Source organism: Lucilia sericata, unplaced genomic scaffold (genome assembly GCF_015586225.1).
Source record: "Lucilia sericata isolate MDLA Ls3-8-SP2 unplaced genomic scaffold, ASM1558622v1 Contig000005F_arrow, whole genome shotgun sequence".
NCBI classification, from domain to species: Eukaryota; Metazoa; Arthropoda; class Insecta; order Diptera; family Calliphoridae; genus Lucilia; species Lucilia sericata.
This window is the reverse complement of record NW_023994046.1, coordinates 763,591-778,482: the sequence shown is the minus strand read 5'-3', so window position 1 is coordinate 778,482 and position 14,892 is coordinate 763,591. Positions and strand designations below refer to the sequence as shown.

Here is a 14,892-nt window from a genome sequence, read left to right as displayed (position 1 = left end):
CTGACATAAGTCGAAAATCATCGTTTCGATCAAATATGCAATATACATACATAAGTTTTAGTTTTGACGTTTACAACATAAAATTAGTCTCAGACCACAAATAAGAAACATTTTTGATAATAAATAAAATTAAAATTGTGTATATTTAATAGTACTCAATTCAAAAAACAACTGAAATTTAATTTATACTAGTTTTGTACTAAATGAGCAAGCGATATGTAGTAAATCTACAAACATTGTTCTTGTAAAAACACATAAATCTAAACACCAACCACATAATTTATACATGCAATCAGTTTGACATGGTCTGGACACGTTTTTTACCAGAAAGTAATTGCAAGAGTAATAAAATATTATATAAAATTTTTGCTAATTATTTTTACTCAACATATGTATATTAATACGACTACCGTCTGTACATTAGGTCGGTTGTAAAAAACGATTTTTTAAAAATATGAAAAATATTAATTAAAAAAAGTAAAAGAATACCTTTTTCGTTTTCTTATACTAAGTACAAACGGTAAACGGGACATTCATTTTAGTTTTAATCATTGGTAAAATTTTTTCCTCAAACATATGAAGCCATCCTGCTTGAACATATGTATATGTAAGTACATACATATGCAGACATTTAACACATGACCGTAAAAATATTATGGTACAGCAATTTTTATTATACTTTATACATCATTGTATGTAAGTTAAAGTCAAATAGAATAAAAAGATTTAAATTTATTACAGTTAAACATTTGTCCACCCTTATTAATGAATTACAGTCCCACAAACAAATTTATATGTTTAATCCTTTCTACATAAATTTAATCATTTAAGTAGAAGTAATATTAAAATAAAACGAAAGAGAGTACCTATTAATGACTTAACAAACGGTAAAAAGAAATTTTTGATCTTTGTATCTAATCGTTAAATTTATTATTTACAATAAACTAAATTTACGATTAAATGGAATTGGCAAGTCTATTAAATTATCTAAAGTTGGTGTGATTTGATTGTTGCTGCATTAAGTGTCAGATTCTAAAAGTCTTAAAGCAGTCGATTATGATTAGTTTTTCTTTAAAGTTATTGAAAGAAGTTATGTCAATTTATGAATTTTTCTAAATGACATGGTATCTAATTATGAAACCGGAAGTTATTATTTAACTAATATTCTCTCGAACTCATTGTTAAATTATATTTAAGTTTATTTTGAAAAATATATTGTACATAAATATTTGTAATCAATCATCAGCCTCATGTGTCTTATACGTAATATTAATTAATGTTATAGTTCCGTATTACTCATACGCCCCGCACAACACGAAATAATTTTAAAGTTGTGTCTTAAGTATAAAAGAAGCAAGGACGAAACTATGAATAAATAAGCATATTATTTCAAGGATTTCTAATTTGTTCTATGTATTACTTTAATTCATTAATATTCATAACTAATTAACTAACTAACTAACTAACTAACTAACTAACTAACTAACTAACTAACTAACTAACTAACTAACTAACTAACTAACTAACTAACTAACTAACTAACTAACTAACTAACTAACTAACTAACTAACTAACTAACTAACTAACTAACTAACTAACTAACTAACTAACTAACTAACTAACTAACTAACTAACTAACTAACTAACTAACTAACTACTAACTAACTAACTAACTAACTAACTAACTAACTAACTAACTAACTAACTAACTAACTAACTAACTAACTAACTAACTAACTACTAACTAACTAACTAACTAACTAACTAACTAACTAACTAACTAACTAACTAACTAACTAACTAACTAACTAACTAACTAACTAACTAACTAACTAACTAACTAACTAACTAACTAACTAACTAACTAACTAACTAACTAACTACTAACTAACTAACTAACTAACTAACTAACTAACTAACTAACTAACTAACTAACTAACTAACTAACTAACTAACTAACTAACTAACTAACTATAGTTATAACTAACTAAAGCATTTCATACATGTAGGTAAATACAACATTTAAAAAGCTTCGAACTTTTCAGCCACAATTTTCCAGTTGAAACTATATTTTAAAACTTTTGTAAGTATGTATAAAAAAGAAACACCAAAGATACTTGCCAACAACAAACCGCACTAAGGGAAACAAGAATTAAATCCCATAAAAAACATTTCATCAAGCCAGACAAATGCATCACAGTGGTACTTTTTCAAACTTTTGTAAAACAAAATTGAAGGTAAAAACAGCAGCCACAACTACATAAAATATAGCACTTTTGAATTAAACTTTTTGCATTTTATTTAATATTTATTTTATATCAAGACTTTGAAACAAAAGGTTAAAGAATTGGAAAATGTTGAAACAACTAAAAATTAAACATTTTTATACCTTTTTTAATTTTTTATTATGAGAAATAGATGCGATCAAAGAATATTGCAATTAAGTATATAATGTGTGCTAAAACATAAGTGATCACAAACCAGGATTGTTTATCCTCTCTTCCCCATTATTCAAAGTTCATATAAAACTTTTTATTTAAAAAAATTTTTTTGGACATATCTAATAAACTCTTGCAAAGTAATTAAAATTTATGTCTAAAAAATGCATTGTATTTTTAGGCTCATTTAATAATAATGTTTTCTTTCACTTTAATTATATTAAATATAAAATCCCTAAAAATAAAAAGTTATTCTCCAATCTTTTTTGCAAAAGTTTTCTAAGACTGAAATTTAAAAAACATGTTTGGTCAAGCTTTAATAAATAAATATTTTCTGTTTGCTTAAACATTCTCAAATTAAAGTCTAGTCTAATAATTGGCATTGTTTAGATAACAAACAACCACAACAACACCAATAATCACAACAGCAAAAATAACAACAACAACAGTGAATTAGACAAACAAACATAAACAAAGCAAAAACAAACATCTGACGATTGTCGAGATAAATGCACAGATGGATGATTGGTTAGAAGGTCGAAAGGTTTTATTCAGTTGGATGGTTTGTTCGCTGCTTGACTAGTTGACCAGTTGTTTGGAAGACAACTTTATTAGTCAGTTATAATACCCATACTCATACTTCATTCGATTTAGGTACAAATTTATAGAAATAAGCACAATGACCGTTTCATTGAAATAAAATGTTAATAGAAATACGAGTTTTTTTTTTTGCTAAACACTCTCACGCACACTCTTATATACTATTTAACAGAACATCCTGCAGTTCGGAGTGTGGCAGCCTCAAACAGCTTCCCTAGGAGAGGAAGCTGGGTCCGATCTAGTTATGTCTGTCCATCCGTCTGTTTGTAGATATGATATGGCATAAACAGAGAGCTGAAAATTTTAACAAATATTCTCCATTGGTAATCACAGTTGCGTATTGAAAATGGGATATTTTGGCCCTCTATTGGAGGATTGGTCTATAATTGAACCCAACTTCATATGCCTTCGTTTCTAAGAATTTATCACTCTTTCAAATTTTGTAGAGTTTGAGCCCATAAAAAGCCTTTTCTAAAATTAACTTTAAATTTAAGTCGTTGGAGACGTTATACTGTTCAAGCGAAAATACAATTATTTATAAATGTGTTTATGTCGTGATGAGTGAAAGGATACAATGACTCCTTTAAAGACTGTTGGATTTCTTAACCAGCTTTCGTATGTATTTTATACAAGTATGTGTAAATAAAATCATCATCAACTTAATTCATCTTGTTATTAAATGCAAGACCATGTCATGTGTTCATTTTTAAGTATTCTATACATTTTTTCATACTTATTTCAAATTAGTTTAATATGAGAATTTATTTCTTTTTTTATATTATACTTTTTGTTAAACAAGTTGTTGGCATAATTTAAATCTGTTGTATGAAATAGTTTTAGTAAAAAGTTTTTATTATAACAAAAATGATAAACAATAAATTTATTTTGCTGCAGTTTAAATTATTAAATACAAAAATTTAATGGATTTTGAAAAATGTTTTAATTAAAGCTAAATAAATTTTTTACAAAATTGAAATAAATAAAATTTAGAAATATAGTATAATTTTAAAGAGATTTCTTAGAAGCATTAAATGTTCATTACTTCGCGCACTCTCGCCCATAAATCTATTAAATTTGCTCACGCTCTCTTTAACATTAAAACCATAATTAAGTATTTAAATAACATTAATGTATATTTAAACTAAATATATGTATAAACATTCACATTTAACTTAATTAATTAGCATAAATTTTGGCAATGAAAAACAATTGATATGGAAAGACTTAAATGTATTCCCGAAAGCCTTTAAGTTGTCAACATTATTTATAAAGGTTAAAAACAATTTTATATTTGCAAATTGCAATGGAACATATACTAAAGAAAGAAACACTTTAATTTTCAAGGGCACTAATGGCAAATATTACTTACCACAGTAACAGTGTCCTGTCCCTAAGGTAAATATTGCGATTAAGAATTTAAACAAATTTCAGCAAAATTTTAAAAATAAAGCTGAACCTTTGCTAAATAGATAAAGACACAAAAGAATATGACTAGTTTGTCATAGAATTAAAAATACATTTAAATCTTAATTTCCACTAGATTAAGTATAATTCTAGTTAATATGCAAAAGTAACCAACTAAAAACCCAAAAGAAGCCAATGTCATTGTCAGTGTCATTGAGCAGTAATTGCTTCTCTCGCCAAAAAAAAAAAAAAAAACACATTGAACGGTCTATGAACGAATACATATATATGTATGTATGTAGCCATATATGTGCGTGAGAGAATATGTTAAGATTATTAGCATTTTAACTCAATTATCCTTAAAATATTTAGCAACAACTGCAAAAATTTCATTGTCACCAGCAACCAAAGAAATATTTACTCCGTACATATACATTAGCTAGGGGGATCAATATACCATTAAAAGCTTTTAAGAGGGCCTTAACGCATAAGTTCCTTTGAAAACTTAGGTAATGGCAAATTTAGTCCCCCATAACATGTTAAGCACTTTTTCTATATTATTAATAGACTAATACAAAGAGTACACTATAAACTAGATAATAGATTAGTCCATAGAATAGTTCAAAGACTAGTCAATGAACTACGCTATGAATTAGTATATGCTTATTCTATGGAATAGTACACACATTTCTATCGAATTGCTTTTAAGGACTTAAAAATTATATAAAAATTTAAACGGTTGATAAAAATACATTTCTCTTTCTAAAAGATAAATTGGTGTGCATGTTTCAAATATTGAACCTAGAGGTCTTCGGAAAGTTAATTTCTAACGACCTACGTTCGGACGCATGGAATTCGATATTCATATATTATACTGTCTTGGAGATCTTTGTAATTCAAAAAGCCTTTTGTAAGGTCTACTTGTTAGATGCTTTTCCCTCCGGATACGTTCACATACATATTGCATACATTCATATTTAATGACATACAATCACAGTCAAATAATATACGAGTACAACCATTTGGAAAACATAAAAAATGTATTAAAGTTGCAAAAATCGCAAAAAATAAACTTTTCGTAATTCGTGTCATTACATTCGAATGCGAAATTCAGTGATTGTATGAACGTGTTTTTCATTATTATCATCATCACAGCAAATCTACGAACAACATTTATACAAACTGGATTAAAAATTTACGTTTCGGGCAGTGATCTGATATAAATAGCTATTTACTATAAATTTGCATTCTCGTTGAAATAAATTTACTTCGTTAGCTGTTTAAAATTATTTTAATTTACCTTTAGAAATTGTAGAAATGTCTTGACGATGTAAAAATATCTTACGATCTTAAAAATTAATTAAATGTAATAATTTTGTTTTAGATGCACAATTTACTAAACTATGCAGTGGACTTCAACAATAATACTGCCTGGTGAAAAAAACTTTGCTATTCTTTTATCTGCAAATTGATCTCAAAATTTTAGCATTTGTTTTGAAAACTCTACAATAAACTAATAAACACAACACAAATGTTGTCTTTGTGTCCACATGTTGTGACGACTAACCAAAGGAAACTTTAAGAGTATGTGAATGTGCTGTGGTCAGTTAAACATTGTGGTCAGTTTCATGGGACTTGCCTTGGTGAGCCTGGCATTGTGTGTGTGTATGCAGCTATCCCATGAAGTTTTTTTCTTAATCTTAATTACTGCAGCATATAATTTAAAATAAATTGTTAAACTCTAGTACAGGAAAATGTATTTTTAATATGGAGGTTTAGACTAACGATTTAATTAAATGTTGTTTGTTGTGGAAAACTCAGCAAAAGAAACTTTTGCTTTCATGATATGCTGTTGTGTGAAATGCATAATAACATTTTAAAAGTTTTTTTTTTTTTAATTTTTTGTGTTGAGCACATTTTAATGATGTGGATTTTGTCGCCTGTTATTTGTTTTCCTTTTTGTTCTTTTTAATGATAATTATAGTGTGGTTTTTGTCTTTTATTTAAGCTTAATTAGCGGTTTTAAAATGTTTTTGAATAAGGTCAATGAGCAAACTAAGATAACAACTTTAGATGTGTGTAATTGCTGCAGTTTTCAATAAAATAACAATTCAAATGGGGCGTATAAGTAATATTTATTTAATAAACGAAATATTGCATGCAAATAATTTCTAACAGAAACCTTAGCATACCTTCAGGAACACAAGGTGGCGATTTGAGACAAAGAAATAAAACACATTATTGAAATTTAAACTTTTTCATTAAATATTTTATATTTATTTATGTATAATATATATCTTTAATTTTTATTGCACTTTTATATTAATTGAATCTTTTGTTTTAAAAATATATTTAGGTTTTCTCTTTTCTTAACTTTTTTTATTACTAATAAAATTTTAACAAGTTTAAAATGGCAAATGGCAATTTAAGAGTCAAATTTACAAACATTTTCTTATTTTATTTAATACATACACTCATATAAAAAAGGACACGAATACATACTTACAGTATTTTACATAATTATTGTTATTCTACACAATGTGTAATAATTCACATTCGAAAAAAAAAATAAAGTAAAAAATTGAGAATAATATTGGAATTACTTTGAGATATTAATTAAATTTACAAATAATTATCTACATGTAAGAAATAAAATGTTAAATTCTATAAAAGGCTTTAGAAAAACAAAGCGCAAGAGAGAAAATATGTCTAAAAACTAAAAATTCTTTAACTTTTAATGACTTAAGTACTTTGTTACCTCTATATATATAAAACTATGTATTAAACTATGCACATATTTTCAAAAAATATATGTACATAGGTACCTAACTATACACTTAGTATTATTTACATCTTATTCTTACTTTATTTACAATAAAATTTAGAATTTTAGAAATATTATTTTTAATTAAAAGCAAAATAGTTTTAACTTATTTAAAAGGACTTTTTATTTCTTATGATATCACGTTTAAAGTTTCAAAACTTCTAGCAAGTTGAACATGTTATTAAATTGAATAAATTTTCTTGTTTAACTCGGAACTGTAAATAAGTGATTAATTCTTTATTTTCTATGGCAAATTAGAATGTTTGGAGTTTTCGGTAGATCTATATTGTTTAAAATATGTATGTTTATAAGGTATGACTTTGGGACATATTAACTTCTTATTCCCCATTATTAGTAATCTTGAGTATAAGTTACTAAAATTGCTTAGGACAGGTTTTAAAGTTCGCCCTAAGAGATGAAATTATACTTAAGTTTCAAAATTTATATGACATTTTCAAAACTTCAGTAAAATTTCTTCCCTTAGAACAGTAACAATATATTATTTTAAGTGGCAATATTTATTTTAAGTGGTCATAATTTTTTTCTAAAAAATTTATAAATTTTTACTAGGATCTAAATCGCTTTCGAAAATTTGGAAAATAAGCTCGTTTTTCACAAGTGTTTCAAAAATGTTGCCCTTAAAATATGCCACAAAATCGTGTCAGAAAAGCGACTTTTAATACTTACATGTACATAAATATATAAAGTGGTAAAATTGAACAAAGGACTTCTAAATAGTGTTAGAACAAATAACACACACTCACAATAGGAAATTGTAAACAATTTGTAAATATTTTTGCTTTTTTTTTAATATCGTAGCGTCTTTTAAGAAAAAACTTTTCTAATCTTTACGTTAAAAAAATGTCATTACAAGTTAAAAGTTACTTTGAGTTTTTACATGTCAATTTGCTGTAAGACATTTTATTTATTACTTTTACAATGAAAACTCACGCTAAAAATCATATTTAAAAGTTTTTTTTTTTAAATTTGTGGGCGAAAACAATAACAAAGTTAATCTAAAATTATTAAATGTGTTATTAATGTTCATAAACATGTTATTTATAGATATTTTGTTCTCGACAATATGTAGGCGTTAAATTTGAGACACCTTAATTTGTTTTTTGAAGTATCAATCAATGAGTTAATTTCCGTTATGAGAGCCTTTTTAAAGGAGTAATGGAAATTAAATGTAATGTTACAATGCATACGTTTAAAATTAATAATTTAGTTAAATGTACTCCAAGTTATTTTTGCCAACGTAGGCGAATTTATAAATTTAAATTAACTGTATTTTTACCACTTTATAAGTATGTACTCAGTAGGTATTTGAAATCACAAATCGTTGATGTTTTTTGATGATGCTGTAAAGTTTTTTTATTCTATTCTGTTGAACAAACACTATTATCTGTTATAAACTATGACAATTTATTGTCGTTATAAATTATTTTCTTGTCTTTGTTATGTCAAAGTCAAGGTTGTTGAAATTTGTATCTAGAAAAATAACAAGAGTTACAAGTATTCAGCAGCCAACTAGTTAAGTTACAATACATATTAATAAACTAAAGAAACTAGAATCTCATTTTGAATTTTGGACACTTGAACATCACAATCTCCTTGTACGCTTTTTTATACATTAAAATTCTGTTCTATTTTTGTATTTTCTTTTCTTTTGTTTAGTTTAGTTTTGTTTGTTTTCAGCAGTCTTATCTAAATTGATTCAATTCGTATTCTTCTTTGTCCATTTCATGGCTCAACTTTTCATTCATCCTCAATGGTGACAATTCATTGATGTGTCATCATAACGCATGTGGAGTACGATAACCCAACGAACCATCTGTGTTGAGTGTTAATTCTGGTTCAAGATCAGCTCCCGCTGCTGTAGTGTAAACTACCTTCATGAGGGCCGTTGTAGGTAGAGGAGGACCCAGGCTCGTGGAACCATCGTACTCTTCACCATTTTTCAAAGCGGGTGTTCGTTTTTTGGTTAATTTTCGCTTAGTTCGCCACTTGAACTTATCGGCCAGAGAATTGATCGTTTTTACCGAGGCTTTATCCACCTTATATTGAGGTCTCATTAACTCCACTCTTGGACTAGATTGTAATGCAAAAGCATCTTGTTGGCGCCTGGTAATTATGCGTGACAACTTTAGTCTTGATCTTGTGGGTCTTTCTATACTAAGTTCAGCTATTGAGTGCATTGGTTGTATGGGCTGTGTTGCCACAAGTGTGGCCGCCATTATATGTGGAGCCATAGGTTTGGTATACAGCTCCGTTTCATGCATAGAAACACAGCGTTTAGGGTCATCTCTCCAATGATGAGAAGGAGCAGAAGAGTCTATGGAGTGGCAGTCATCATTGCCTCTAGAACGCTGCCTGCGTATTTCCTTTAGTCTATATGCAGTTGAGGGATGATGACATTGGGGAGCTGTGCTTCCTCCAGTCATATCACATTCCATTAGCGAGTTTGCATCTCCTACCGAAGACAGCTGCGATATTTGAGTCTGTAGCAGTCGATGTTGAGCTGGGGTATTGGGTCCTATTTGGGAGTTAAGAAGCGTAGATTGAGAACCCATGGATGCACAGCGGTTACGATGCTGCGAAGATCTACAACTGTTGCTGCAACCCTGATGATGATTATGATGATGTCCACCAATAAGTGTTGAACTTCCGCTGCCAGTACCACTGCCGCCAGCACCAATTCCTCCTCCTCCTGTTCCTCCAGCGACTCCGCTACCATTGCCACTGTTGACGGTTGTAGTCGTCGTTGTTGTCCTTATGCTATCCTGTAGAGAAAGATGATGGCTTGGGTCACGACATTGCAATTGCACAACACGATATGAGCTATAGTGCTCAAGAGCATTATTATTCACCGTTGTATGATGCATACGCAGCGAGCCATTCTGCCTCAACAGAGCACTGTAATTGTGATTTTGACTCTGGTATTTTCCCGATAGGAAATGGCGGGCCAGGGTTACCTACAAAAAGTAAATCAAACAGAGGAAAAGAGAGACAAAGAAAGAACAAAAAACAAACAAAATGAAGGTGCAAACCCAACCCCACATGCAGCCATTTGTTAAAGTAAAATAAAATTAAAACATGCCGTTAAAGTTTTTCAAGTTACCAATTTTTATGAGTTTGTACAATTAAGTGACGAAATTTCAAATTAAGAAGTGAAAATTTAGTTTTTCCATTCCAATTGTGCAATGTTAAAGTGTGAACAATTTTATGAAAATAGAAAAGAAAATAATGGAAAAGCAGAGCAAAGTGTTAATGATAATGATTTTTATTTGGTAAGTGCATGCTGACGGAATCTTACCTTGAATGCTTCACGAAACTTATGGCTCATTATGTTGTAGAGTAAAGGATTTATGCAGGTCGACAGAAAATACAATACACCTGAGGTATAATCCAATATATAATAGATGGTATTGAAAACTTCTGAATCAATGCCCGATGTAGAGCCATAAACAGCCATCAAACGTTGTGCATGAAATGGTGCCCAACAAAGAAAAAATGCCACAGCAACCGCAACTGTAAGAAAACCGTAGAAAATTAAATAAATATTAAATTAATAAACTTTTTCAATACTTGTCATAATGCAGAAATTTATTATGAATTAGCTAAAGGAAAAGCAAGAGCAACAAACTATAAACTTGTATATTTTACATTGCTAAGATACTTGTACTCTTCGCTATGACTAATTTAATGCTATTTAGTATTGTTACTGGCTGGTAGCTTTTTTTAAGGAAAATTTACTGTTTTAATGTTACAAAAAACTGTTACTGACACAATTGAGGTTCATTTGTTCAAAAATTTATGACACACTCAAACATGTCTCAATTGCTGCTGCAAATTGTCATACATACACATTCACATATTTTTATAAATACATATATTATTTATACTAAAACACTACTAAGGCAATGGGAATCACAAGAATAAGCAGAGATTCCAAATATATTGTCTACATATAAGACATTTCTTTTCAAATAATATTATCTTTAGGAATCTCTGCTATAGACAAGAGGGCATTAAGGGCTCATTACAATTTTTATTTAATACTTTACTCTATTTTGGTTTATTTAGAAATTCTCTTAAATTCGTATCCCCCCTCAAAAAGGCAACAAACACATCAAGAAAAGAAAAAATAGGAATCAAATGCAAAAATAGTATTTTTCATTTGTAGTTGAACAAATTGTATCTTGAAAATTTATCAAAATTTGAGTTTGTTAGAAAAATCCACAACAACAGTAAAAAGGAAAATTCAAAACTTTCAATTTGTTTTGAATATTCTTTGAAAACAATTACTTACAAGCAAGCAGAACAATCTGTTCAAAAGTGTGTACAGACAATCACAATATTCAGGACTTAAACAGTGCACTGACTTGTCATTAGATTTGTTTTCTTCATTATTTAGGTTTTGTTGCTGTTGTTGTTTATTTAAGAAAATTATATTATTTCCAATTTGTTTTACTTTAAAACAAAGAATGTTTTCCAACATGTAATAAAATTAAGAGGCAACACCGCACACGTTTCTATAATTCAGTTGACGAATACATTAAGTCCTAGAGATAATTCCTCAAAGGATATAAAAGCTCACATCCAAACATATCAACATATTTACATACTCACTACACTAGACTACAATTAATTGTTAATAAAAATGCCTTAAAAAGTTTTCTTTTAGAAAAGATTTGCAAAATTAAATTAAAATGGAAGACTACAAATAAAATAAAGTACTGAAAGAGCTCAATTACATGTGTACAATAGGGAGATATTTTTTTCTTGGTTATTAAAAAAAAATGTTCCCTCAACCATTATTTGTGCCAGGCAATCTTGGGGTAATTATTACAATAAATAATAAATTACTTGTCAGTTTGCAATTACATGCAATTGTAATGGAATAATAAACATTTACTAATACAATTACATATAATTGTAATAAAAAACCAATAATCAATAATGAATAAAAAAGCTGTAAAGTAAAAATTATTTAAACAATTTTTAAATTACTTTAACTGCGCTGCTTTCATTTAACAATATTCTTGTAATTTTGTGGTGATAATCTTAAAACTCTATTTTGAATTACTTTTATTAATAGTACAGTTACAAGTAATTGTTATCGAAAAACTTTAATTACAATTGCAAGTAGTGGTAATTTAAAAATAATCAATTACAATCACTTCTAGAGTAATGTTATTTAAAATGTAATTGACAGTCTCCAAGCCTGGACCTGGTAAGTCACATATGATGCAACTGTAACCCACACAAACACTCAATTCTATTTTTCTAATTTTATACAATTAATCAATTGAATTTTGTGCAGTATCAAATATATCCAGACATAATACAATATTATCCAGTGTGGGTGTTTAAAAGAAATGTATATATTACTGCGTAAAAGTAAAGTAATTTAAACTGATACCAGAAACTAAAATAGAATAATTTATGTAGTCGTATGCATATGGAGAACTAAAGTGTTCTTTAACCTATTTAAAATTATTTAAAGCTAAAATGTGTCCTTTCAAAGTTTTTTTTCGCAGACTATGTGTGTGTGTATACTTTTCGGTTTCTAGGATTTAAAAACGTTTGGAAAAAAGAAAGTTTTCTTAAGGGCCATTGTTAAGAAAATATGACTATAAAACCAGTCCTATACACTTCTTTCCGACAAAAAAGTAAATGTGTTATACAATATTTTTCCATGACAATAAATATGTAATAACACCAACGATTGTTTACCAAACATGTGTCATTTTAAAAAGGATTTCATGTGGAATTTTACACACACCATTCCTCATGAATTCATTGCCTTAGAGAATACCACAGTTAACAGGATAGAAACACATGCACAGAAACATACATGTAAGTATGTAAGTATATAGAAAAACACATGTGTTACAAAATGCCACAAATACAATACAATACAATTACAATTATATTTCCTAAATTGTGGTATGTAATTCATACTTAAATTTCGTATCTTTGTTTTTGTAACTGCGGTTTAACGATTAAATCAACATTATTTAAGCATTCTTCATTACCTTATCTTTTAATAATTTTATTATTTCTGCATTAAATATTAAATAATATTTATGGTTGTTTATTTCTTATTGTTTCGTTTGCCTTACAAATCTCATTTGCTATCTTTTGGGAATACAATGAAAATCTGTTAGATAACATTCTGTGTTTTGTCTACAAACAATTATATACATATACCTACATACATACAAATGTATTTATCTGTAATTCTGTAGATTCATATATCAAGCCTCCTACTTTGCTTAATATTGTTTATGTTGAATAAGTGTTAAAATATTTACAAAAATTAACGATATGATTATGTTTATTTGCATTTCTTCTTAAATAAATAAAATTTATTCTATTGACATTTAACACGTACAGACATTCATACATAAATACATATTATTATAGAAATATTTGTTTGGAAATGCGAACTAAAGTGATGGATTCTGTTTTAAATATCTCAAGAATTTCTGTTTCAAATAAATAAGCATTTATAGAATTTCAGAAGAAATTGTTTAAAATGCATACCAAAAGTGTCAGCATATTGAAACAATTTGATATAAGGATACAAAATTTCTTATTTTCAGATTTCATAAGATTAGGAAGAAAATGCTACTGAGTTTGTTGTTAAATTGAATCAAGGTTGGAAGCTACTAAAAACGCCCCAAATTCAAAACTTCAATAATAATTTTGATCTATTTATAATAAATTTTATTCAAATCGGACCAAAGATATTTGTAATAAATTTAATTTCAAATTTATTTTCCTATCGACCAATAATATATCCTTTTTTCTTTACACCTCTCTATCCATATGTTTAGGGTTGTATACAATTTCATGGTGTATATAAACATAATTAGTTGAACATTATTAAAGTAGTACTTAAAATTTTCCCAGATTTGACAAATATATAGTATGTATGTATGTATGTATGTATGTATGTATTTATGTATGTATGTATGTATGTATGTAATGTATTATGTATGTATGTATGTATGTATGTATGTATGTATGTATGTATGTATTATGTATGTATGTATGTATGTATGTATGTATGTATGTATGTATGTATGTATGTATGTATGTTATGTATGTATGTATGTATGTATGTTATGTATGTATGTATGTATGTATGTCTGTATGTAGTATGTATGTCTGTATGTATGTATGTATTGTATGTCTGTCTGTATTCTGTATGTATGTATGATGTCTGTATGTATGTGATGTATTCTGTATGTATGTATGTCTGTATGTCTGTCTGTATGTATGTATGTCTGTATTTCTGTCTGTCTGTATGTATTCTGTATGTCTGTCTGTCTGTCTGTCTGTATGTATGTTGTCTGTCTGTCTGTCTGTCTGTCTTTCGTCTGTCTGTCGTCTGTCTGTCTGTCTGTCTGTCTGTCTGTCTGTCTGTCTGTCTGTCTGTCTGTCTGTCTGTCTGTCTGTCTGTCTGTCTGTCTGTCTGTCGGTCTGTCTGTCTGTCTGTCTGTCTGTCTGTCTGTCTGTCCTGTCTGTCTGTCTGTCTGTCTGTCTGTCTGTCTGTCTGTCTGTCTGCTCTGTCTGTCTGTCTGTCTGTCTGTCTGTCTGTCTGTCTGTCTGTCT

At 28.3% G+C, this 14,892-nt stretch overlaps 1 protein-coding gene across 7 annotated transcripts in view; it reads right to left on the bottom strand.

Moving 5' to 3' along the window:
- Positions 1-6,881: 6,881 nt before the first annotated feature.
- Positions 6,882-14,892, bottom strand: part of LOC119601118 (neuropeptide CCHamide-2 receptor-like) — an 83,202-nt gene continuing 75,191 nt past the window's right edge. For 4 of the 7 annotated variants that reach the window (XM_037951899.1, XM_037951892.1, XM_037951886.1 and 1 more), the window contains 2 exons: positions 10,583-10,797; positions 9,063-10,241 (listed from right to left, as the gene is read on the bottom strand). In XM_037951899.1, the coding sequence (XP_037807827.1) occupies positions 9,063-10,241; positions 10,583-10,797 (1,394 nt within the window). Of the gene's footprint in view, positions 10,242-10,582; positions 10,798-14,892 lie in introns of all 7 variants that reach the window. The other 3 variants (XM_037951914.1, XM_037951908.1, XM_037951913.1) reach the window with 3 other exon arrangements.